General features: G+C 42.5%; 1 protein-coding gene across 1 annotated transcript in view; it reads right to left on the reverse strand.

Annotated features, from left to right (window-relative positions):
- The window catches only part of LOC139916426 (uncharacterized), a 171,555-nt gene that overhangs the window by 18,747 nt on the left and 125,382 nt on the right, over window positions 1-27,426 (reverse strand). Inside the window, exons 26-28 of the mRNA XM_078287285.1 lie at window positions 24,670-24,833; window positions 22,402-22,684; window positions 21,234-21,397 (exon numbers count right to left, since the gene is read on the reverse strand). Of these exons, the coding sequence (XP_078143411.1) occupies window positions 21,234-21,397; window positions 22,402-22,684; window positions 24,670-24,833 (611 nt within the window). The remainder of the gene's footprint in view (window positions 1-21,233; window positions 21,398-22,401; window positions 22,685-24,669; window positions 24,834-27,426) is intronic.

Genomic DNA, 27,426 nt, shown 5'->3' on the forward strand with positions numbered 1-27,426 from the left:
ATTGTAATATCTTACCTAGGATTGCAGTTTCCATTATTTTTCAGAGAGTTTCCGATGCGGATCTCAGCTCCATTGAGTCTTGTATGACAACAGTCTTTTCTGTTGGTGATGGTGACATAGGTGACTTTATAAGTATTCTGGAGGTCCAGTCTCCACCATGGTTTTAATTCATGCTTTGTGTGGGTGCAGGAGCCCTGTCGCCAGATGCTAGCTCGATTCCCATCAATGGCTCTTTTAGGTACTCCGCTGCCATATACTGAAGACTGAGCTACATTTCCACCATGTGCCAAATTTACACCTTGATAAAAGTATGAAAATCAATAACAAAGAGGGGGGAGGGGGGGGGGGGGGGGGGGGGGGGAGACAACCAATGAGTCTTTAACAAATGATTGGTCATGGCTTTTCAGGAGCATAAAGAACAAATGTTAGAGAAATATACAGTATCATCTGCGTATCTGAAGATTTTATGTACATAAAATACAGACTGGTTGTATTATGACATTTGTGATGAACACATTTTCAGAATTGTAATTATTATCTTAGTGAATTGTTACAGCATTATTCAGTGAGGACAGTAGTACCTACCTTTTGGAACAGCATCCCCAATGGAGTGCCCATAAACCTCCACCTCACACAGTGTCAGGTACTCTTTCCTGCCTGGAATCACAATGCTGACATAACGACCCTCCATTCCATTGCACTGGAAGGTGTGAGAATTGCCAGCTGGGATAGAGGAGATCACAGCACATCTGAAAGAAAGGAGAGGAGACATATATTTCCTGAAAGCTGCAATAAACGGAATTTTCAGACCACTAGAGGGCCACAGAAACCGCAACACATTTGTAAATAACACACAGCAAAGCCACTGCACTACAGAGGCACACAAAGGACAAATGGAAGGATAAATGATAATAGCTAAACTATAGGAACCTCCTGAGGAGTGTCACCGGTTACCAGTCTCACTTTGCCAGAACCTTCTCCCGCTGAAGGTTACATGTTCCACAATGACAAGTGAAGAGGGAGGTAACAACTTTAGCAGTTTAACAATTTGACGAGCTCGCTTCATCGATTCCGCCATAACGAGACTTTTGTCGGGAATGGGGGGGGGGGGGGGGGGGGGGGGTGAGGGCCGCTTTTATACAGCGAGGGAGGTGCCAAGCTAGTTTTAAAAAAACAAAAAGCTACTGAATGGCCCGGTAGGAGTGGAATTTGACAACAAGCGGTCATTAGGTCTGATATGGCATATTACAGGTTTAATACACGCATCACCATACAAACGCACAACAGTTCCTGTCGAGAGTCCTCGTGAGTGATTCATCTATACAACAAAGTCAAGGGAATCATGCAGGAATTAAGTGCACTAATGGCTCAGAAATAAAAAAACAAACCCGTGTTAAAAAACTCCAACCCTTACCTGCCAACCACATTGCTCTTGGATTGCATCCCTTAGCCGGATGGACATTGTAAATACACTTATTCCACCTGTGACACTAACCTCAGGGGTACATGTCTAGCACTAATTGTTAACCCTCTGTTAGCTACTACACATGTTCCTTTACAAACACTTTAGATTCCTAGGATTTGTCCTTGTGATATACTGATAATTCCAACTGAGGTACCACAAATGCACTGTCATATGGGAATCATGCAGACATTTATGTGCAGTTGGAATTAACATCAAAAGGTTGAAAAGTACAAACCCTAGTCTTAGCACAGCAACAGAGGAATTACTCATTCAAATTGTAATATCTTACCTAGGATTGCCGTTTCCATTATTTTTCAGAGAGTTTCCGATGCGGATCTCAGCTCCATTGAGTCTTGTATGACAACAGTCTTTTCTGTTGGTGATGGTGACATAGGTGACTTTATAAGTATTCTGGAGGTCCAGTCTCCACCATGGTTTTAATTCATGCTTTGTGTGGGTGCAGGAGCCCTGTCGCCAGATGCTAGCTCGATTCCCATCAATGGCTCTTTTAGGTACTCCGCTGCCATATACTGAAGACTGAGCTACATTTCCACCATGTGCCAAATTTACACCTTGATAAAAGTATGAAAATCAATAACAAAGAGGGGGGGGGGGAGACAACCAATGAGTCTTCAACAAATGATTGGTCATGGCTTTTCAGGAGCATAAAGAACAAATGTTAGAGAAATATACAGTATCATCTGCGTATCTGAAGATTTTATGTACATAAAATACAGACTGGTTGTATTATGACATTTGTGATGAACACATTTTCAGAATTGTAATTATTATCTTAGTGAATTGTTACAGCATTATTCAGTGAGGACAGTAGTACCTACCTTTTGGAACAGCATCCCCAATGGAGTGCCCATAAACCTCCACCTCACACAGTGTCAGGTACTCTTTCCTGCCTGGAATCACAATGCTGACATAACGACCCTCCATTCCACTGCACTGGAAGGTGTGAGAATTGCCAGCTGGGATAGAGGAGATCACAGCACATCTGAAAGAAAGGAGAGGAGACATATATTTCCTGAAAGCTGCAATAAACGGAATTTTCAGACCACTAGAGGGCCACAGAAACCGCAACACATTTGTAAATAACACACAGCAAAGCCACTGCACTACAGAGGCCCACGAAGGACAAATGGAAGGATAAATGATAATAGCTAAACTATAGGAACCTCCTGAGGAGTGTCACCGGTTACCAGTCTCACTTTGCCAGAACCTTCTCCCGCTGAAGGTTACATGTTCCACAATGACAAGTGAAGAGGGAGGTAACAACTTTAGCAGTTTAACAATTTGACGAGCTCGCTTCATCGATTCCGCCATAACGAGACTTTTGTCGGGAATGGGGGGGGGGGCGGGGTGAGGGCCGCTTTTATACAGCGAGGGAGGTGCCAAGCTAGTTTTAAAAAAACAAAAAGCTACTGAATGGCCCGGTAGGAGTGGAATTTGACAACAAGCGGTCATTAGGTCTGATATGGCATATTACAGGTTTAATACACGCATCACCATACAAACGCACAACAGTTCCTGTCGAGAGTCCTCGTGAGTGATTCATCTATACAACAAAGTCAAGGGAATCATGCAGGAATTAAGTGCACTAATGGCTCAGAAATAAAAAAACAAACCCGTGTTAAAAAACTCCAACCCTTACCTGCCAACCACATTGCTCTTGGATTGCATCCCTTACCCGGATGGACATCGTAAATACACTTATTCCACCTGTGACACTAACCTCAGGGGTACATGTCTAGCACTAATTGTTAACCCTCTGTTAGCTAATACACATGTTCCTTTACAAACACTTTAGATTCCTAGGATTTGTCCTTGTGATATACTGATAATTCCAACTGAGGTACCACAAGTGCATTGTCATATGGGAATCATGCAGACATTTATGTGCAGTTGTATTGGAATTAACATCAAAAGGTTGAAAAGTACAAACCCTAGTCTTAGCACAGCAACAGAGGAATTACTCATTCAAATTGTAATATCCTACCTAGGATTGCAGTTTCCATTATTTTTCAGAGAGTTTCCGATGCGGATCTCAGCTCCATTGAGTCTTGTATGACAACAGTCTTTTCTGTTGGTGATGGTGACATAGGTGACTTTATAAGTATTCTGGAGGTCCAGTCTCCACCATGGTTTTAATTCATGCTTTGTGTGGGTGCAGGAGCCCTGTCGCCAGATGCTAGCTCGATTCCCATCAATGGCTCTTTTAGGTACTCCGCTGCCATATACTGAAGACTGAGCTACATTTCCACCATGTGCCAAATTTACACCTTGATAAAAGCATGAAAATCAATAACAAAGAGGGGGGGGGGGGGGGAGACAACCAATGAGTCTTCAACAAATGATTGGTCATGGCTTTTCAGGAGCATAAAGAACAAATGTTAGAGAAATATACAGTATCATCTGCGTATCTGAAGATTTTATGTACATAAAATACAGACTGGTTGTATTATGACATTTGTGATGAACACATTTTCAGAATTGTAATTATTATCTTAGTGAATTGTTACAGCATTATTCAGTGAGGACAGTAGTACCTACCTTTTGGAACAGCATCCCCAATGGAGTGCCCATAAACCTCCACCTCACACAGTGTCAGGTACTCTTTCCTGCCTGGAATCACAATGCTGACATAACGACCCTCCATTCCATTGCACTGGAAGGTGTGAGAATTGCCAGCTGGGATAGAGGAGATCACAGCACATCTGAAAGAAAGGAGAGGAGACATATATTTCCTGAAAGCTGCAATAAACGGAATTTTCAGACCACTAGAGGGCCACAGAAACCGCAACACATTTGTAAATAACACACAGCAAAGCCACTGCACTACAGAGGCCCACGAAGGACAAATGGAAGGATAAATGATAATAGCTAAACTATAGGAACCTCCTGAGGAGTGTCACCAGTTACCAGTCTCACTTTGCCAGAACCTTCTCCCGCTGAAGGTTACATGTTCCACAATGACAAGTGAAGAGGGAGGTAACAACTTTAGCAGTTTAACAATTTGACGAGCTCGCTTCATCGATTCCGCCATAACGAGACTTTTGTCGGGAATGGGGGGGGGGGGGGCGGGGTGAGGGCCGCTTTTATACAGCGAGGGAGGTGCCAAGCTAGTTTTAAAAAAACAAAAAGCTACTGAATGGCCCGGTAGGAGTGGAATTTGACAACAAGCGGTCATTAGGTCTGATATGGCATATTACAGGTTTAATACACGCATCACCATACAAACGCACAACAGTTCCTGTCGAGAGTCCTCGTGAGTGATTCATCTATACAACAAAGTCAAGGGAATCATGCAGGAATTAAGTGCACTAATGGCTCAGAAATAAAAAAACAAACCCGTGTTAAAAAACTCCAACCCTTACCTGCCAACCACATTGCTCTTGGATTGCATCCCTTACCCGGATGGACATCGTAAATACACTTATTCCACCTGTGACACTAACCTCAGGGGTACATGTCTAGCACTAATTGTTAACCCTCTGTTAGCTAATACACATGTTCCTTTACAAACACTTTAGATTCCTAGGATTTGTCCTTGTGATATACTGATAATTCCAACTGAGGTACCACAAATGCACTGTCATATGGGAATCATGCAGACATTTATGTGCAGTTGTATTGGAATTAACATCAAAAGGTTGAAAAGTACAAACCCTAGTCTTAGCACAGCAACAGAGGAATTACTCATTCAAATTGTAATATCTTACCTAGGATTGCCGTTTCCATTATTTTTCAGAGAGTTTCCGATGCGGATCTCAGCTCCATTGAGTCTTGTATGACAACAGTCTTTTCTGTTGGTGATGGTGACATAGGTGACTTTATAAGTATTCTGGAGGTCCAGTCTCCACCATGGTTTTAATTCATGCTTTGTGTGGGTGCAGGAGCCCTGTCGCCAGATGCTAGCTCGATTCCCATCAATGGCTCTTTTAGGTACTCCGCTGCCATATACTGAAGACTGAGCTACATTTCCACCATGTGCCAAATTTACACCTTGATAAAAGTATGAAAATCAATAACAAAGAGGGGGGGGGGGGGGGGAGACAACCAATGAGTCTTCAACAAATGATTGGTCATGGCTTTTCAGGAGCATAAAGAACAAATGTTAGAGAAATATACAGTATCATCTGCGTATCTGAGGATTTTATGTACATAAAATACAGACTGGTTGTATTATGACATTTGTGATGAACACATTTTCAGAATTGTAATTATTATCTTAGTGAATTGTTACAGCATTATTCAGTGAGGACAGTAGTACCTACCTTTTGGAACAGCATCCCCAATGGAGTGCCCATAAACCTCCACCTCACACAGTGTCAGGTACTCTTTCCTGCCTGGAATCACAATGCTGACATAACGACCCTCCATTCCATTGCACTGGAAGGTGTGAGAATTGCCAGCTGGGATAGAGGAGATCACAGCACATCTGAAAGAAAGGAGAGGAGACATATATTTCCTGAAAGCTGCAATAAACGGAATTTTCAGACCACTAGAGGGCCACAGAAACTGCAACACATTTGTAAATAACACACAGCAAAGCCACTGCACTACAGAGGCCCACGAAGGACAAATGGAAGGATAAATGATAATAGCTAAACTATAGGAACCTCCTGAGGAGTGTCACCGGTTACCAGTCTCACTTTGCCAGAACCTTCTCCCGCTGAAGGTTACATGTTCCACAATGACAAGTGAAGAGGGAGGTAACAACTTTACCAGTTTAACAATTTGACGAGCTCGCTTCATCGATTCCGCCATAACGAGACTTTTGTCGGGAATGGGGGGGGGGGCGGGGTGAGGGCCGCTTTTATACAGCGAGGGAGGTGCCAAGCTAGTTTTAAAAAAACAAAAAGCTACTGAATGGCCCGGTAGGAGTGGAATTTGACAACAAGCGGTCATTAGGTCTGATATGGCATATTACAGGTTTAATACACGCATCACCATACAAACGCACAACAGTTCCTGTCGAGAGTCCTCGTGAGTGATTCATCTATACAACAAAGTCAAGGGAATCATGCAGGAATTAAGTGCACTAATGGCTCAGAAATAAAAAAACAAACCTGTGTTAAAAAACTCCAACCCTTACCTGCCAACCACATTGCTCTTGGATTGCATCCCTTACCCGGATGGACATCGTAAATACACTTATTCCACCTGTGACACTAACCTCAGGGGTACATGTCTAGCACTAATTGTTAACCCTCTGTTAGCTAATACACATGTTCCTTTACAAACACTTTAGATTCCTAGGATTTGTCCTTGTGATATACTGATAATTCCAACTGAGGTACCACAAATGCACTGTCATATGGGAATCATGCAGACATTTATGTGCAGTTGTATTGGAATTAACATCAAAAGGTTGAAAAGTACAAACCCTAGTCTTAGCACAGCAACAGAGGAATTACTCATTCAAATTGTAATATCCTACCTAGGATTGCCGTTTCCATTATTTTTCAGAGAGTTTCCGATGCGGATCTCAGCTCCATTGAGTCTTGTATGACAACAGTCTTTTCTGTTGGTGATGGTGACATAGGTGACTTTATAAGTATTCTGGAGGTCCAGTCTCCACCATGGTTTTAATTCATGCTTTGTGTGGGTGCAGGAGCCCTGTCGCCAGATGCTAGCTCGATTCCCATCAATGGCTCTTTTAGGTACTCCGCTGCCATATACTGAAGACTGAGCTACATTTCCACCATGTGCCAAATTTACACCTTGATAAAAGTATGAAAATCAATAACAAAGAGGGGGGGGGGGGGGGGGAGACAACCAATGAGTCTTCAACAAATGATTGGTCATGGCTTTTCAGGAGCATAAAGAACAAATGTTAGAGAAATATACAGTATCATCTGCGTATCTGAAGATTTTATGTACATAAAATACAGACTGGTTGTATTATGACATTTGTGATGAACACATTTTCAGAATTGTAATTATTATCTTAGTGAATTGTTACAGCATTATTCAGTGAGGACAGTAGTACCTACCTTTTGGAACAGCATCCCCAATGGAGTGCCCATAAACCTCCACCTCACACAGTGTCAGGTACTCTTTCCTGCCTGGAATCACAATGCTGACATAACGACCCTCCATTCCATTGCACTGGAAGGTGTGAGAATTGCCAGCTGGGATAGAGGAGATCACAGCACATCTGAAAGAAAGGAGAGGAGACATATATTTCCTGAAAGCTGCAATAAACGGAATTTTCAGACCACTAGAGGGCCACAGAAACCGTAACACATTTGTAAATAACACACAGCAAAGCCACTGCACTACAGAGGCCCACGAAGGACAAATGGAAGGATAAATGATAATAGCTAAACTATAGGAACCTCCTGAGGAGTGTCACCGGTTACCAGTCTCACTTTGCCAGAACCTTCTCCCGCTGAAGGTTACATGTTCCACAATGACAAGTGAAGAGGGAGGTAACAACTTTAGCAGTTTAACAATTTGACGAGCTCGCTTCATCGATTCCGCCATAACGAGACTTTTGTCGGGAATGGGGGGGGGGGGGGGGGGGGGGCGGGGTGAGGGCCGCTTTTATACAGCGAGGGAGGTGCCAAGCTAGTTTTAAAAAAACAAAAAGCTACTGAATGGCCCGGTAGGAGTGGAATTTGACAACAAGCGGTCATTAGGTCTGATATGGCATATTACAGGTTTAATACACGCATCACCATACAAACGCACAACAGTTCCTGTCGAGAGTCCTCGTGAGTGATTCATCTATACAACAAAGTCAAGGGAATCATGCAGGAATTAAGTGCACTAATGGCTCAGAAATAAAAAAACAAACCCGTGTTAAAAAACTCCAACCCTTACCTGCCAACCACATTGCTCTTGGATTGCATCCCTTACCCGGATGGACATCGTAAATACACTTATTCCACCTGTGACACTAACCTCAGGGGTACATGTCTAGCACTAATTGTTAACCCTCTGTTAGCTAATACACATGTTCCTTTACAAACACTTTAGATTCCTAGGATTTGTCCTTGTGATATACTGATAATTCCAACTGAGGTACCACAAATGCATTGTCATATGGGAATCATGCAGACATTTATGTGCAGTTGTATTGGAATTAACATCAAAAGGTTGAAAAGTACAAACCCTAGTCTTAGCACAGCAACAGAGGAATTACTCATTCAAATTGTAATATCCTACCTAGGATTGCCGTTTCCATTATTTTTCAGAGAGTTTCCGATGCGGATCTCAGCTCCATTGAGTCTTGTATGACAACAGTCTTTTCTGTTGGTGATGGTGACATAGGTGACTTTATAAGTATTCTGGAGGTCCAGTCTCCACCATGGTTTTAATTCATGCTTTGTGTGGGTGCAGGAGCCCTGTCGCCAGATGCTAGCTCGATTCCCATCAATGGCTCTTTTAGGTACTCCGCTGCCATATACTGAAGACTGAGCTACATTTCCACCATGTGCCAAATTTACACCTTGATAAAAGTATGAAAATCAATAACAAAGAGGGGGGGGGGGGAGACAACCAATGAGTCTTCAACAAATGATTGGTCATGGCTTTTCAGTAGCATAAAGAACAAATGTTAGAGAAATATACAGTATCATCTTCGTATCTGAAGATTTTATGTACATAAAATACAGACTGGTTGTATTATGACATTTGTGATGAACACATTTTCAGAATTGTAATTATTATCTTAGTGAATTGTTACAGCATTATTCAGTGAGGACAGTAGTACCTACCTTTTGGAACAGCATCCCCAATGGAGTGCCCATAAACCTCCACCTCACACAGTGTCAGGTACTCTTTCCTGCCTGGAATCACAATGCTGACATAACGACCCTCCATTCCACTGCACTGGAAGGTGTGAGAATTGCCAGCTGGGATAGAGGAGATCACAGCACATCTGAAAGAAAGGAGAGGAGACATATATTTCCTGAAAGCTGCAATAAACGGAATTTTCAGACCACTAGAGGGCCACAGAAACCGCAACACATTTGTAAATAACACACAGCAAAGCCACTGCACTACAGAGGCCCACGAAGGACAAATGGAAGGATAAATGATAATAGCTAAACTATAGGAACCTCCTGAGGAGTGTCACCGGTTACCAGTCTCACTTTGCCAGAACCTTCTCCCGCTGAAGGTTACATGTTCCACAATGACAAGTGAAGAGGGAGGTAACAACTTTAGCAGTTTAACAATTTGACGAGCTCGCTTCATCGATTCCGCCATAACGAGACTTTTGTCGGGAATGGGGGGGGGGGGGGGGGGCGGGGTGAGGGCCGCTTTTATACAGCGAGGGAGGTGCCAAGCTAGTTTTAAAAAAACAAAAAGCTACTGAATGGCCCGGTAGGAGTGGAATTTGACAACAAGCGGTCATTAGGTCTGATATGGCATATTACAGGTTTAATACACGCATCACCATACAAACGCACAACAGTTCCTGTCGAGAGTCCTCGTGAGTGATTCATCTATACAACAAAGTCAAGGGAATCATGCAGGAATTAAGTGCACTAATGGCTCAGAAATAAAAAAACAAACCCGTGTTAAAAAACTCCAACCCTTACCTGCCAACCACATTGCTCTTGGATTGCATCCCTTACCCGGATGGACATCGTAAATACACTTATTCCACCTGTGACACTAACCTCAGGGGTACATGTCTAGCACTAATTGTTAACCCTCTGTTAGCTAATACACATGTTCCTTTACAAACACTTTAGATTCCTAGGATTTGTCCTTGTGATATACTGATAATTCCAACTGAGGTACCACAAATGCACTGTCATATGGGAATCATGCAGACATTTATGTGCAGTTGTATTGGAATTAACATCAAAAGGTTGAAAAGTACAAACCCTAGTCTTAGCACAGCAACAGAGGAATTACTCATTCAAATTGTAATATCTTACCTAGGATTGCCGTTTCCATTATTTTTCAGAGAGTTTCCGATGCGGATCTCAGCTCCATTGAGTCTTGTATGACAACAGTCTTTTCTGTTGGTGATGGTGACATAGGTGACTTTATAAGTATTCTGGAGGTCCAGTCTCCACCATGGTTTTAATTCATGCTTTGTGTGGGTGCAGGAGCCCTGTCGCCAGATGCTAGCTCGATTCCCATCAATGGCTCTTTTAGGTACTCCGCTGCCATATACTGAAGACTGAGCTACATTTCCACCATGTGCCAAATTTACACCTTGATAAAAGTATGAAAATCAATAACAAAGAGGGGGGGGGGGGGGGAGACAACCAATGAGTCTTCAACAAATGATTGGTCATGGCTTTTCAGGAGCATAAAGAACAAATGTTAGAGAAATATACAGTATCATCTGCGTATCTGAGGATTTTATGTACATAAAATACAGACTGGTTGTATTATGACATTTGTGATGAACACATTTTCAGAATTGTAATTATTATCTTAGTGAATTGTTACAGCATTATTCAGTGAGGACAGTAGTACCTACCTTTTGGAACAGCATCCCCAATGGAGTGCCCATAAACCTCCACCTCACACAGTGTCAGGTACTCTTTCCTGCCTGGAATCACAATGCTGACATAACGACCCTCCATTCCATTGCACTGGAAGGTGTGAGAATTGCCAGCTGGGATAGAGGAGATCACAGCACATCTGAAAGAAAGGAGAGGAGACATATATTTCCTGAAAGCTGCAATAAACGGAATTTTCAGACCACTAGAGGGCCACAGAAACCGCAACACATTTGTAAATAACACACAGCAAAGCCACTGCACTACAGAGGCCCACGAAGGACAAATGGAAGGATAAATGATAATAGCTAAACTATAGGAACCTCCTGAGGAGTGTCACCGGTTACCAGTCTCACTTTGCCAGAACCTTCTCCCGCTGAAGGTTACATGTTCCACAATGACAAGTGAAGAGGGAGGTAACAACTTTACCAGTTTAACAATTTGACGAGCTCGCTTCATCGATTCCGCCATAACGAGACTTTTGTCTGGAATGGGGGGGGGGGCGGGGTGAGGGCCGCTTTTATACAGCGAGGGAGGTGCCAAGCTAGTTTTAAAAAAACAAAAAGCTACTGAATGGCCCGGTAGGAGTGGAATTTGACAACAAGCGGTCATTAGGTCTGATATGGCATATTACAGGTTTAATACACGCATCACCATACAAACGCACAACAGTTCCTGTCGAGAGTCCTCGTGAGTGATTCATCTATACAACAAAGTCAAGGGAATCATGCAGGAATTAAGTGCACTAATGGCTCAGAAATAAAAAAACAAACCCGTGTTAAAAAACTCCAACCCTTACCTGCCAACCACATTGCTCTTGGATTGCATCCCTTACCCGGATGGACATCGTAAATACACTTATTCCACCTGTGACACTAACCTCAGGGGTACATGTCTAGCACTAATTGTTAACCCTCTGTTAGCTAATACACATGTTCCTTTACAAACACTTTAGATTCCTAGGATTTGTCCTTGTGATATACTGATAATTCCAACTGAGGTACCACAAATGCACTGTCATATGGGAATCATGCAGACATTTATGTGCAGTTGTATTGGAATTAACATCAAAAGGTTGAAAAGTACAAACCCTAGTCTTAGCACAGCAACAGAGGAATTACTCATTCAAATTGTAATATCTTACCTAGGATTGCCGTTTCCATTATTTTTCAGAGAGTTTCCGATGCGGATCTCAGCTCCATTGAGTCTTGTATGACAACAGTCTTTTCTGTTGGTGATGGTGACATAGTTGACTTTATAAGTATTCTGGAGGTCCAGTCTCCACCATGGTTTTAATTCATGCTTTGTGTGGGTGCAGATGCTAGGTCGATTCCCATCAATGGCTCTTTTAGGTACTCCGCTGCCATATACTGAAGACTGAGCTACATTTCCACCATGTGCCAAATTTACACCTTGATAAAAGTATGAAAATCAATAACAAAGAGGGGGGGGGGGAGACAACCAATGAGTCTTCAACAAATGATTGGTCATGGCTTTTCAGGAGCATAAAGAACAAATGTTAGAGAAATATACAGTATCATCTGCGTATCTGAATATTTTATGTACATAAAATACAGACTGGTTGTATTATGACATTTGTGATGAACACATTTTCAGAATTGTAATTATTATCTTAGTGAATTGTTACAGCATTATTCAGTGAGGACAGTAGTACCTACCTTTTGGAACAGCATCCCCAATGGAGTGCCCATAAACCTCCACCTCACACAGTGTCAGGTACTCTTTCCTGCCTGGAATCACAATGCTGACATAACGACCCTCCATTCCATTGCACTGGAAGGTGTGAGAATTGCCAGCTGGGATAGAGGAGATCACAGCACATCTGAAAGAAAGGAGAGGAGACATATATTTCCTGAAAGCTGCAATAAACGGAATTTTCAGACCACTAGAGGGCCACAGAAACCGCAACACATTTGTAAATAACACACAGCAAAGCCACTGCACTACAGAGGCCCACGAAGGACAAATGGAAGGATAAATGATAATAGCTAAACTATAGGAACCTCCTGAGGAGTGTCACCGGTTACCAGTCTCACTTTGCCAGAACCTTCTCCCGCTGAAGGTTACATGTTCCACAATGACAAGTGAAGAGGGAGGTAACAACTTTAGCAGTTTAACAATTTGACGAGCTCGCTTCATCGATTCCGCCATAACGAGACTTTTGTCGGGAATGGGGGGGGGGGGGGGGGGGGGCGGGGTGAGGGCCGCTTTTATACAGCGAGGGAGGTGCCAAGCTAGTTTTAAAAAAACAAAAAGCTACTGAATGGCCCGGTAGGAGTGGAATTTGACAACAAGCGGTCATTAGGTCTGATATGGCATATTACAGGTTTAATACACGCATCACCATACAAACGCACAACAGTTCCTGTCGAGAGTCCTCGTGAGTGATTCATCTATACAACAAAGTCAAGGGAATCATGCAGGAATTAAGTGCACTAATGGCTCAGAAATAAAAAAACAAACCCGTGTTAAAAAACTCCAACCCTTACCTGCCAACCACATTGCTCTTGGATTGCATCCCTTACCCGGATGGACATCGTAAATACACTTATTCCACCTGTGACACTAACCTCAGGGGTACATGTCTAGCACTAATTGTTAACCCTCTGTTAGCTAATACACATGTTCCTTTACAAACACTTTAGATTCCTAGGATTTGTCCTTGTGATATACTGATAATTCCAACTGAGGTACCACAAATGCACTGTCATATGGGAATCATGCAGACATTTATGTGCAGTTGTATTGGAATTAACATCAAAAGGTTGAAAAGTACAAACCCTAGTCTTAGCACAGCAACAGAGGAATTACTCATTCAAATTGTAATATCTTACCTAGGATTGCCGTTTCCATTATTTTTCAGAGAGTTTCCGATGCGGATCTCAGCTCCATTGAGTCTTGTATGACAACAGTCTTTTCTGTTGGTGATGGTGACATAGGTGACTTTATAAGTATTCTGGAGGTCCAGTCTCCACCATGGTTTTAATTCATGCTTTGTGTGGGTGCAGGAGCCCTGTCGCCAGATGCTAGCTCGATTCCCATCAATGGCTCTTTTAGGTACTCCGCTGCCATATACTGAAGACTGAGCTACATTTCCACCATGTGCCAAATTTACACCTTGATAAAAGTATGAAAATCAATAACAAAGAGGGGGGGGGGGAGACAACCAATGAGTCTTCAACAAATGATTGGTCATGGCTTTTCAGTAGCATAAAGAACAAATGTTAGAGAAATATACAGTATCATCTTCGTATCTGAAGATTTTATGTACATAAAATACAGACTGGTTGTATTATGACATTTGTGATGAACACATTTTCAGAATTGTAATTATTATCTTAGTGAATTGTTACAGCATTATTCAGTGAGGACAGTAGTACCTACCTTTTGGAACAGCATCCCCAATGGAGTGCCCATAAACCTCCACCTCACACAGTGTCAGGTACTCTTTCCTGCCTGGAATCACAATGCTGACATAACGACCCTCCATTCCACTGCACTGGAAGGTGTGAGAATTGCCAGCTGGGATAGAGGAGATCACAGCACATCTGAAAGAAAGGAGAGGAGACATATATTTCCTGAAAGCTGCAATAAACGGAATTTTCAGACCACTAGAGGGCCACAGAAACCGCAACACATTTGTAAATAACACACAGCAAAGCCACTGCACTACAGAGGCCCACGAAGGACAAATGGAAGGATAAATGATAATAGCTAAACTATAGGAACCTCCTGAGGAGTGTCACCGGTTACCAGTCTCACTTTGCCAGAACCTTCTCCCGCTGAAGGTTACATGTTCCACAATGACAAGTGAAGAGGGAGGTAACAACTTTAGCAGTTTAACAATTTGACGAGCTCGCTTCATCGATTCCGCCATAACGAGACTTTTGTCGGGAATGGGGGGGGGGGCGGGGTGAGGGCCGCTTTTATACAGCGAGGGAGGTGCCAAGCTAGTTTTAAAAAAACAAAAAGCTACTGAATGGCCCGGTAGGAGTGGAATTTGACAACAAGCGGTCATTAGGTCTGATATGGCATATTACAGGTTTAATACACGCATCACCATACAAACGCACAACAGTTCCTGTCGAGAGTCCTCGTGAGTGATTCATCTATACAACAAAGTCAAGGGAATCATGCAGGAATTAAGTGCACTAATGGCTCAGAAATAAAAAAACAAACCCGTGTTAAAAAACTCCAACCCTTACCTGCCAACCACATTGCTCTTGGATTGCATCCCTTACCCGGATGGACATCGTAAATACACTTATTCCACCTTTGACACTAACCTCAGGGGTACATGTCTAGCACTAATTGTTAACCCTCTGTTAGCTAATACACATGTTCCTTTACAAACACTTTAGATTCCTAGGATTTGTCCTTGTGATATACTGATAATTCCATCTGAGGTACCACAAATGCATTGTCATATGGGAATCATGCAGACATTTATGTGCAGTTGTATTGGAATTAACATCAAAAGGTTGAAAAGTACAAACCCTAGTCTTAGCACAGCAACAGAGGAATTACTCATTCAAATTGTAATATCCTACCTAGGATTGCAGTTTCCATTATTTTTCAGAGAGTTTCCGATGCGGATCTCAGCTCCATTGAGTCTTGTATGACAACAGTCTTTTCTGTTGGTGATGGTGACATAGGTGACTTTATAAGTATTCTGGAGGTCCAGTCTCCACCATGGTTTTAATTCATGCTTTGTGTGGGTGCAGGAGCCCTGTCGCCAGATGCTAGCTCGATTCCCATCAATGGCTCTTTTAGGTACTCCGCTGCCATATACTGAAGACTGAGCTACATTTCCACCATGTGCCAAATTTACACCTTGATAAAAGTATGAAAATCAATAACAAAGAGGGGGGGGGGGGGAGACAACCAATGAGTCTTCAACAAATGATTGGTCATGGCTTTTCAGGAGCATAAAGAACAAATGTTAGAGAAATATACAGTATCATCTGCGTATCTGAAGATTTTATGTACATAAAATACAGACTGGTTGTATTATGACATTTGTGATGAACACATTTTCAGAATTGTAATTATTATCTTAGTGAATTGTTACAGCATTATTCAGTGAGGACAGTAGTACCTACCTTTTGGAACAGCATCCCCAATGGAGTGCCCATAAACCTCCACCTCACACAGTGTCAGGTACTCTTTCCTGCCTGGAATCACAATGCTGACATAACGACCCTCCATTCCATTGCACTGGACGGTGTGAGAATTGCCAGCTGGGATAGAGGAGATCACAGCACATCTGAAAGAAAGGAGAGGAGACATATATTTCCTGAAAGCTGCAATAAACGGAATTTTCAGACCACTAGAGGGCCACAGAAACCGCAACACATTTGTAAATAACACACAGCAAAGCCACTGCACTACAGAGGCCCACGAAGGACAAATGGAAGGATAAATGATAATAGCTAAACTATAGGAACCTCCTGAGGAGTGTCACCGGTTACCAGTCTCACTTTGCCAGAACCTTCTCCCGCTGAAGGTTACATGTTCCACAATGACAAGTGAAGAGGGAGGTAACAACTTTAGCAGTTTAACAATTTGACGAGCTCGCTTCATCGATTCCGCCATAACGAGACTTTTGTCGGGAATGGGGGGGGGGGGGGGGGGTGAGGGCCGCTTTTATACAGCGAGGGAGGTGCCAAGCTAGTTTTAAAAAAACAAAAAGCTACTGAATGGCCCGGTAGGAGTGGAATTTGACAACAAGCGGTCATTAGGTCTGATATGGCATATTACAGGTTTAATACACGCATCACCATACAAACGCACAACAGTTCCTGTCGAGAGTCCTCGTGAGTGATTCATCTATACAACAAAGTCAAGGGAATCATGCAGGAATTAAGTGCACTAATGGCTCAGAAATAAAAAAACAAACCCGTGTTAAAAAACTCCAACCCTTACCTGCCAACCACATTGCTCTTGGATTGCATCCCTTACCCGGATGGACATCGTAAATACACTTATTCCACCTGTGACACTAACCTCAGGGGTACATGTCTAGCACTAATTGTTAACCCTCTGTTAGCTAATACACATGTTCCTTTACAAACACTTTAGATTCCTAGGATTTGTCCTTGTGATATACTGATAATTCCAACTGAGGTACCACAAATGCACTGTCATATGGGAATCATGCAGACATTTATGTGCAGTTGTATTGGAATTAACATCAAAAGGTTGAAAAGTACAAACCCTAGTCTTAGCACAGCAACAGAGGAATTACTCATTCAAATTGTAATATCTTACCTAGGATTGCCGTTTCCATTATTTTTCAGAGAGTTTCCGATGCGGATCTCAGCTCCATTGAGTCTTGTATGACAACAGTCTTTTCTGTTGGTGATGGTGACATAGGTGACTTTATAAGTATTCTGGAGGTCCAGTCTCCACCATGGTTTTAATTCATGCTTTGTGTGGGTGCAGGAGCCCTGTCGCCAGATGCTAGCTCGATTCCCATCAATGGCTCTTTTAGGTACTCCGCTGCCATATACTGAAGACTGAGCTACATTTCCACCATGTGCCAAATTTACACCTTGATAAAAGTATGAAAATCAATAACAAAGAGGGGGGGGGGGAGACAACCAATGAGTCTTCAACAAATGATTGGTCATGGCTTTTCAGTAGCATAAAGAACAAATGTTAGAGAAATATACAGTATCATCTTCGTATCTGAAGATTTTATGTACATAAAATACAGACTGGTTGTATTATGACATTTGTGATGAACACATTTTCAGAATTGTAATTATTATCTTAGTGAATTGTTACAGCATTATTCAGTGAGGACAGTAGTACCTACCTTTTGGAACAGCATCCCCAATGGAGTGCCCATAAACCTCCACCTCACACAGTGTCAGGTACTCTTTCCTGCCTGGAATCACAATGCTGACATAACGACCCTCCATTCCACTGCACTGGAAGGTGTGAGAATTGCCAGCTGGGATAGAGGAGATCACAGCACATCTGAAAGAAAGGAGAGGAGACATATATTTCCTGAAAGCTGCAATAAACGGAATTTTCAGACCACTAGAGGGCCACAGAAACCGCAACACATTTGTAAATAACACACAGCAAAGCCACTGCACTACAGAGGCCCACGAAGGACAAATGGAAGGATAAATGATAATAGCTAAACTATAGGAACCTCCTGAGGAGTGTCACCGGTTACCAGTCTCACTTTGCCAGAACCTTCTCCCGCTGAAGGTTACATGTTCCACAATGACAAGTGAAGAGGGAGGTAACAACTTTACCAGTTTAACAATTTGACGAGCTCGCTTCATCGATTCCGCCATAACGAGACTTTTGTCGGGAATGGGGGGGGGGGGGGGGGGGGGGGGGCGGGGTGAGGGCCGCTTTTATACAGCGAGGGAGGTGCCAAGCTAGTTTTAAAAAAACAAAAAGCTACTGAATGGCCCGGTAGGAGTGGAATTTGACAACAAGCGGTCATTAGGTCTGATATGGCATATTACAGGTTTAATACACGCATCACCATACAAACGCACAACAGTTCCTGTCGAGAGTCCTCGTGAGTGATTCATCTATACAACAAAGTCAAGGGAATCATGCAGGAATTAAGTGCACTAATGGCTCAGAAATAAAAAAACAAACCCGTGTTAAAAAACTCCAACCCTTACCTGCCAACCACATTGCTCTTGGATTGCATCCCTTACCCGGATGGACATCGTAAATACACTTATTCCACCTGTGACACTAACCTCAGGGGTACATGTCTAGCACTAATTGTTAACCCTCTGTTAGCTAATACACATGTTCCTTTACAAACACTTTAGATTCCTAGGATTTGTCCTTGTGATATACTGATAATTCCAACTGAGGTACCACAAATGCACTGTCATATGGGAATCATGCAGACATTTATGTGCAGTTGTATTGGAATTAACATCAAAAGGTTGAAAAGTACAAACCCTAGTCTTAGCACAGCAACAGAGGAATTACTCATTCAAATTGTAATATCTTACCTAGGATTGCCGTTTCCATTATTTTTCAGAGAGTTTCCGATGCGGATCTCAGCTCCATTGAGTCTTGTATGACAACAGTCTTTTCTGTTGGTGATGGTGACATAGGTGACTTTATAAGTATTCTGGAGGTCCAGTCTCCACCATGGTTTTAATTCATGCTTTGTGTGGGTGCAGGAGCCCTGTCGCCAGATGCTAGCTCGATTCCCATCAATGGCTCTTTTAGGTACTCCGCTGCCATATACTGAAGACTGAGCTACATTTCCACCATGTGCCAAATTTACACCTTGATAAAAGTATGAAAATCAATAACAAAGAGGGGGGGGGGGGGGGAGACAACCAATGAGTCTTCAACAAATGATTGGTCATGGCTTTTCAGGAGCATAAAGAACAAATGTTAGAGAAATATACAGTATCATCTGCGTATCTGAGGATTTTATGTAAATAAAATACAGACTGGTTGTATTATCACATTTGTGATGAACACATTTTCAGAATTGTAATTATTATCTTAGTGAATTGTTACAGCATTATTCAGTGAGGACAGTAGTACCTACCTTTTGGAACAGCATCCCCAATGGAGTGCCCATAAACCTCCACCTCACACAGTGTCAGGTACTCTTTCCTGCCTGGAATCACAATGCTGACATAACGACCCTCCATTCCATTGCACTGGAAGGTGTGAGAATTGCCAGCTGGGATAGAGGAGATCACAGCACATCTGAAAGAAAGGAGAGGAGACATATATTTCCTGAAAGCTGCAATAAACGGAATTTTCAGACCACTAGAGGGCCACAGAAACCGCAACACATTTGTAAATAACACACAGCAAAGCCACTGCACTACAGAGGCCCACGAAGGACAAATGGAAGGATAAATGATAATAGCTAAACTATAGGAACCTCCTGAGGAGTGTCACCGGTTACCAGTCTCACTTTGCCAGAACCTTCTCCCGCTGAAGGTTACATGTTCCACAATGACAAGTGAAGAGGGAGGTAACAACTTTACCAGTTTAACAATTTGACGAGCTCGCTTCATCGATTCCGCCATAACGAGACTTTTGTCGGGAATGGGGGGGGGGGGGGGGGGGGGCGGGGTGAGGGCCGCTTTTATACAGCGAGGGAGGTGCCAAGCTAGTTTTAAAAAAACAAAAAGCTACTGAATGGCCCGGTAGGAGTGGAATTTGACAACAAGCGGTCATTAGGTCTGATATGGCATATTACAGGTTTAATACACGCATCACCATACAAACGCACAACAGTTCCTGTCGAGAGTCCTCGTGAGTGATTCATCTATACAACAAAGTCAAGGGAATCATGCAGGAATTAAGTGCACTAATGGCTCAGAAATAAAAAAACAAACCCGTGTTAAAAAACTCCAACCCTTACCTGCCAACCACATTGCTCTTGGATTGCATCCCTTACCCGGATGGACATCGTAAATACACTTATTCCACCTGTGACACTAACCTCAGGGGTACATGTCTAGCACTAATTGTTAACCCTCTGTTAGCTAATACACATGTTCCTTTACAAACACTTTAGATTCCTAGGATTTGTCCTTGTGATATACTGATAATTCCAACTGAGGTACCACAAATGCACTGTCATATGGGAATCATGCAGACATTTATGTGCAGTTGTATTGGAATTAACATCAAAAGGTTGAAAAGTACAAACCCTAGTCTTAGCACAGCAACAGAGGAATTACTCATTCAAATTGTAATATCTTACCTAGGATTGCCGTTTCCATTATTTTTCAGAGAGTTTCCGATGCGGATCTCAGCTCCATTGAGTCTTGTATGACAACAGTCTTTTCTGTTGGTGATGGTGACATAGTTGACTTTATAAGTATTCTGGAGGTCCAGTCTCCACCATGGTTTTAATTCATGCTTTGTGTGGGTGCAGATGCTAGGTCGATTCCCATCAATGGCTCTTTTAGGTACTCCGCTGCCATATACTGAAGACTGAGCTACATTTCCACCATGTGCCAAATTTACACCTTGATAAAAGTATGAAAATCAATAACAAAGAGGGGGGGGGGGAGACAACCAATGAGTCTTCAACAAATGATTGGTCATGGCTTTTCAGGAGCATAAAGAACAAATGTTAGAGAAATATACAGTATCATCTGCGTATCTGAAGATTTTATGTACATAAAATACAGACTGGTTGTATTATGACATTTGTGATGAACACATTTTCAGAATTGTAATTATTATCTTAGTGAATTGTTACAGCATTATTCAGTGAGGACAGTAGTACCTACCTTTTGGAACAGCATCCCCAATGGAGTGCCCATAAACCTCCACCTCACACAGTGTCAGGTACTCTTTCCTGCCTGGAATCACAATGCTGACATAACGACCCTCCATTCCATTGCACTGGAAGGTGTGAGAATTGCCAGCTGGGATAGAGGAGATCACAGCACATCTGAAAGAAAGGAGAGGAGACATATATTTCCTGAAAGCTGCAATAAACGGAATTTTCAGACCACTAGAGGGCCACAGAAACCGCAACACATTTGTAAATAACACACAGCAAAGCCACTGCACTACAGAGGCCCACGAAGGACAAATGGAAGGATAAATGATAATAGCTAAACTATAGGAACCTCCTGAGGAGTGTCACCGGTTACCAGTCTCACTTTGCCAGAACCTTCTCCCGCTGAAGGTTACATGTTCCACAATGACAAGTGAAGAGGGAGGTAACAACTTTACCAGTTTAACAATTTGACGAGCTCGCTTCATCAATTCCGCCATAACGAGACTTTTGTCGGGAATGGGGGGGGGGGGGCGGGGTGAGGGCCGCTTTTATACAGCGAGGGAGGTGCCAAGCTAGTTTTAAAAAAACAAAAAGCTACTGAATGGCCCGGTAGGAGTGGAATTTGACAACAAGCGGTCATTATGTCTGATATGGCATATTACGGGTTTAATACACGCATCACCATACAAACGCACAACAGTTCCTGTCGAGAGTCCTCGTGAGTGATTCATCTATACAACAAAGTCAAGGGAATCATGCAGGAATTAAGTGCATTAATGGCTCAGAAATAAAAAAACAAACCCGTGTTAAAAAACTCCAACCCTTACCTGCCAACCACATTGCTCTTGGATTGCATCCCTTACCCGGATGGACATTGTAAATACACTTATTCCACCTGTGACACTAACCTCAGGGGTACATGTCTAGCACTAATTGTTAACCCTCTGTTAGCTAATACACATGTTCCTTTACAAACACTTTAGATTCCTAGGATTTGTCCTTGTGATATACTGATAATTCCAACTGAGGTACCACAAATGCATTGTCATATAGGAATCATGTAGACATTTATGTGCAGTTGTATTGGAATTAACATCAAAAGGTTGAAAAGTACAAACCCTAGTCTTAGCACAGCAACAGAGGAATTACTCATTCAAATTGTAATATCTTACCTAGGATTGCCGTTTCCATTATTTTTCAGAGAGTTTCCGATGCGGATCTCAGCTCCATTGAGTCTTGTATGACAACAGTCTTTTCTGTTGGTGATGGTGACATAGGTGACTTTATAAGTATTCTGGAGGTCCAGTCTCCACCATGGTTTTAATTCATGCTTTGTGTGGGTGCAGGAGCCCTGTCGCCAGATGCTAGCTCGATTCCCATCAATGGCTCTTTTAGGTACTCCGCTGCCATATACTGAAGACTGAGCTACATTTCCACCATGTGCCAAATTTACACCTTGATAAAAGTATGAAAATCAATAACAAAGAGGGGGGGGGGGAGACAACCAATGAGTCTTCAACAAATGATTGGTCATGGCTTTTCAGGAGCATAAAGAACAAATGTTAGAGAAATATACAGTATCATCTGCGTATCTGAAGATTTTATGTACATAAAATACAGACTGGTTGTATTATGACATTTGTGATGAACACATTTTCAGAATTGTAATTATTATCTTAGTGAATTGTTACAGCATTATTCAGTGAGGACAGTAGTACCTACCTTTTGGAACAGCATCCCCAATGGAGTGCCCATAAACCTCCACCTCACACAGTGTCAGGTACTCTTTCCTGCCTGGAATCACAATGCTGACATAACGACCCTCCATTCCATTGCACTGGAAGGTGTGAGAATTGCCAGCTGGGATAGAGGAGATCACAGCACATCTGAAAGAAAGGAGAGGAGACATATATTTCCTGAAAGCTGCAATAAACGGAATTTTCAGACCACTAGAGGGCCACAGAAACCGCAACACATTTGTAAATAACACACAGCAAAGCCACTGCACTACAGAGGCCCACGAAGGACAAATGGAAGGATAAATGATAATAGCTAAACTATAGGAACCTCCTGAGGAGTGTCACCGGTTACCAGTCTCACTTTGCCAGAACCTTCTCCCGCTGAAGGTTACATGTTCCACAATGACAAGTGAAGAGGGAGGTAACAACTTTAGCAGTTTAACAATTTGACGAGCTCGCTTCATCGATTCCGCCATAACGAGACTTTTGTCGGGAATGGGGGGGGGGGCGGGGTGAGGGCCGCTTTTATACAGCGAGGGAGGTGCCAAGCTAGTTTTAAAAAAACAAAAAGCTACTGAATGGCCCGGTAGGAGTGGAATTTGACAACAAGCGGTCATTAGGTCTGATATGGCATATTACAGGTTTAATACACGCATCACCATACAAACGCACAACAGTTCCTGTCGAGAGTCCTCGTGAGTGATTCATCTATACAACAAAGTCAAGGGAATCATGCAGGAATTAAGTGCACTAATGGCTCAGAAATAAAAAAACAAACCCGTGTTAAAAAACTCCAACCCTTACCTGCCAACCACATTGCTCTTGGATTGCATCCCTTACCCGGATGGACATCGTAAATACACTTATTCCACCTTTGACACTAACCTCAGGGGTACATGTCTAGCACTAATTGTTAACCCTCTGTTAGCTAATACACATGTTCCTTTACAAACACTTTAGATTCCTAGGATTTGTCCTTGTGATATACTGATAATTCCATCTGAGGTACCACAAATGCATTGTCATATGGGAATCATGCAGACATTTATGTGCAGTTGTATTGGAATTAACATCAAAAGGTTGAAAAGTACAAACCCTAGTCTTAGCACAGCAACAGAGGAATTACTCATTCAAATTGTAATATCCTACCTAGGATTGCAGTTTCCATTATTTTTCAGAGAGTTTCCGATGCGGATCTCAGCTCCATTGAGTCTTGTATGACAACAGTCTTTTCTGTTGGTGATGGTGACATAGGTGACTTTATAAGTATTCTGGAGGTCCAGTCTCCACCATGGTTTTAATTCATGCTTTGTGTGGGTGCAGGAGCCCTGTCGCCAGATGCTAGCTCGATTCCCATCAATGGCTCTTTTAGGTACTCCGCTGCCATATACTGAAGACTGAGCTACATTTCCACCATGTGCCAAATTTACACCTTGATAAAAGTATGAAAATCAATAACAAAGAGGGGGGGGGGGGGAGACAACCAATGAGTCTTCAACAAATGATTGGTCATGGCTTTTCAGGAGCATAAAGAACAAATGTTAGAGAAATATACAGTATCATCTGCGTATCTGAAGATTTTATGTACATAAAATACAGACTGGTTGTATTATGACATTTGTGATGAACACATTTTCAGAATTGTAATTATTATCTTAGTGAATTGTTACAGCATTATTCAGTGAGGACAGTAGTACCTACCTTTTGGAACAGCATCCCCAATGGAGTGCCCATAAACCTCCACCTCACACAGTGTCAGGTACTCTTTCCTGCCTGGAATCACAATGCTGACATAACGACCCTCCATTCCATTGCACTGGACGGTGTGAGAATTGCCAGCTGGGATAGAGGAGATCACAGCACATCTGAAAGAAAGGAGAGGAGACATATATTTCCTGAAAGCTGCAATAAACGGAATTTTCAGACCACTAGAGGGCCACAGAAACCGCAACACATTTGTAAATAACACACAGCAAAGCCACTGCACTACAGAGGCCCACGAAGGACAAATGGAAGGATAAATGATAATAGCTAAACTATAGGAACCTCCTGAGGAGTGTCACCGGTTACCAGTCTCACTTTGCCAGAACCTTCTCCCGCTGAAGGTTACATGTTCCACAATGACAAGTGAAGAGGGAGGTAACAACTTTAGCAGTTTAACAATTTGACGAGCTCGCTTCATCGATTCCGCCATAACGAGACTTTTGTCGGGAATGGGGGGGGGGGGGGGGGGGTGAGGGCCGCTTTTATACAGCGAGGGAGGTGCCAAGCTAGTTTTAAAAAAACAAAAAGCTACTGAATGGCCCGGTAGGAGTGGAATTTGACAACAAGCGGTCATTAGGTCTGATATGGCATATTACAGGTTTAATACACGCATCACCATACAAACGCACAACAGTTCCTGTCGAGAGTCCTCGTGAGTGATTCATCTATACAACAAAGTCAAGGGAATCATGCAGGAATTAAGTGCACTAATGGCTCAGAAATAAAAAAACAAACCCGTGTTAAAAAACTCCAACCCTTACCTGCCAACCACATTGCTCTTGGATTGCATCCCTTACCCGGATGGACATCGTAAATACACTTATTCCACCTGTGACACTAACCTCAGGGGTACATGTCTAGCACTAATTGTTAACCCTCTGTTAGCTAATACACATGTTCCTTTACAAACACTTTAGATTCCTAGGATTTGTCCTTGTGATATACTGATAATTCCAACTGAGGTACCACAAATGCACTGTCATATGGGAATCATGCAGACATTTATGTGCAGTTGTATTGGAATTAACATCAAAAGGTTGAAAAGTACAAACCCTAGTCTTAGCACAGCAACAGAGGAATTACTCATTCAAATTGTAATATCTTACCTAGGATTGCCGTTTCCATTATTTTTCAGAGAGTTTCCGATGCGGATCTCAGCTCCATTGAGTCTTGTATGACAACAGTCTTTTCTGTTGGTGATGGTGACATAGGTGACTTTATAAGTATTCTGGAGGTCCAGTCTCCACCATGGTTTTAATTCATGCTTTGTGTGGGTGCAGGAGCCCTGTCGCCAGATGCTAGCTCGATTCCCATCAATGGCTCTTTTAGGTACTCCGCTGCCATATACTGAAGACTGAGCTACATTTCCACCATGTGCCAAATTTACACCTTGATAAAAGTATGAAAATCAATAACAAAGAGGGGGGGGGAGACAACCAATGAGTCTTCAACAAATGATTGTCATGGTTTTTCAGGAGCATAAAGAACAAATGTTAGAGAAATATACAGTATCATCTGCATATCTGAAGATTTTATGTACATAAAATACAGACTGGTTGTATTATGACATTTGTGATGAACACATTTTCAGAATTGTAATTATTATCTTAGTGAATTGTTACAGCATTATTCAGTGAGGACAGTAGTACCTACCTTTTGGAACAGCATCCCCAATGGAGTGCCCATAAACCTCCACCTCACACAGTGTCAGGTACTCTTTCCTGCCTGGAATCACAATGCTGACATAACGACCCTCCATTCCATTGCACTGGAAGGTGTGAGAATTGCCAGCTGGGATAGAGGAGATCACAGCACATCTGAAAGAAAGGAGAGGAGACATATATTTCCTGAAAGCTGCAATAAACGGAATTTTCAGACCACTAGAGGGCCACAGAAACCGCAACACATTTGTAAATAACACACAGCAAAGCCACTGCACTACAGAGGCCCACGAAGGACAAATGGAAGGATAAATGATAATAGCTAAACTATAGGAACCTCCTGAGGAGTGTCACCGGTTACCAGTCTCACTTTGCCAGAACCTTCTCCCGCTGAAGGTTACATGTTCCACAATGACAAGTGAAGAGGGAGGTAACAACTTTACCAGTTTAACAATTTGACGAGCTCGCTTCATCAATTCCGCCATAACGAGACTTTTGTCGGGAATGGGGGGGGGGGGGGCGGGGTGAGGGCCGCTTTTATACAGCGAGGGAGGTGCCAAGCTAGTTTTAAAAAAACAAAAAGCTACTGAATGGCCCGGTAGGAGTGGAATTTGACAACAAGCGGTCATTATGTCTGATATGGCATATTACGGGTTTAATACACGCATCACCATACAAACGCACAACAGTTCCTGTCGAGAGTCCTCGTGAGTGATTCATCTATACAACAAAGTCAAGGGAATCATGCAGGAATTAAGTGCATTAATGGCTCAGAAATAAAAAAACAAACCCGTGTTAAAAAACTCCAACCCTTACCTGCCAACCACATTGCTCTTGGATTGCATCCCTTACCCGGATGGACATTGTAAATACACTTATTCCACCTGTGACACTAACCTCAGGGGTACATGTCTAGCACTAATTGTTAACCCTCTGTTAGCTAATACACATGTTCCTTTACAAACACTTTAGATTCCTAGGATTTGTCCTTGTGATATACTGATAATTCCAACTGAGGTACCACAAATGCACT

Source organism: Centroberyx gerrardi, chromosome 12 (genome assembly GCF_048128805.1).
Source record: "Centroberyx gerrardi isolate f3 chromosome 12, fCenGer3.hap1.cur.20231027, whole genome shotgun sequence".
Classification (NCBI taxonomy): Eukaryota; Metazoa; Chordata; class Actinopteri; order Beryciformes; family Berycidae; genus Centroberyx; species Centroberyx gerrardi.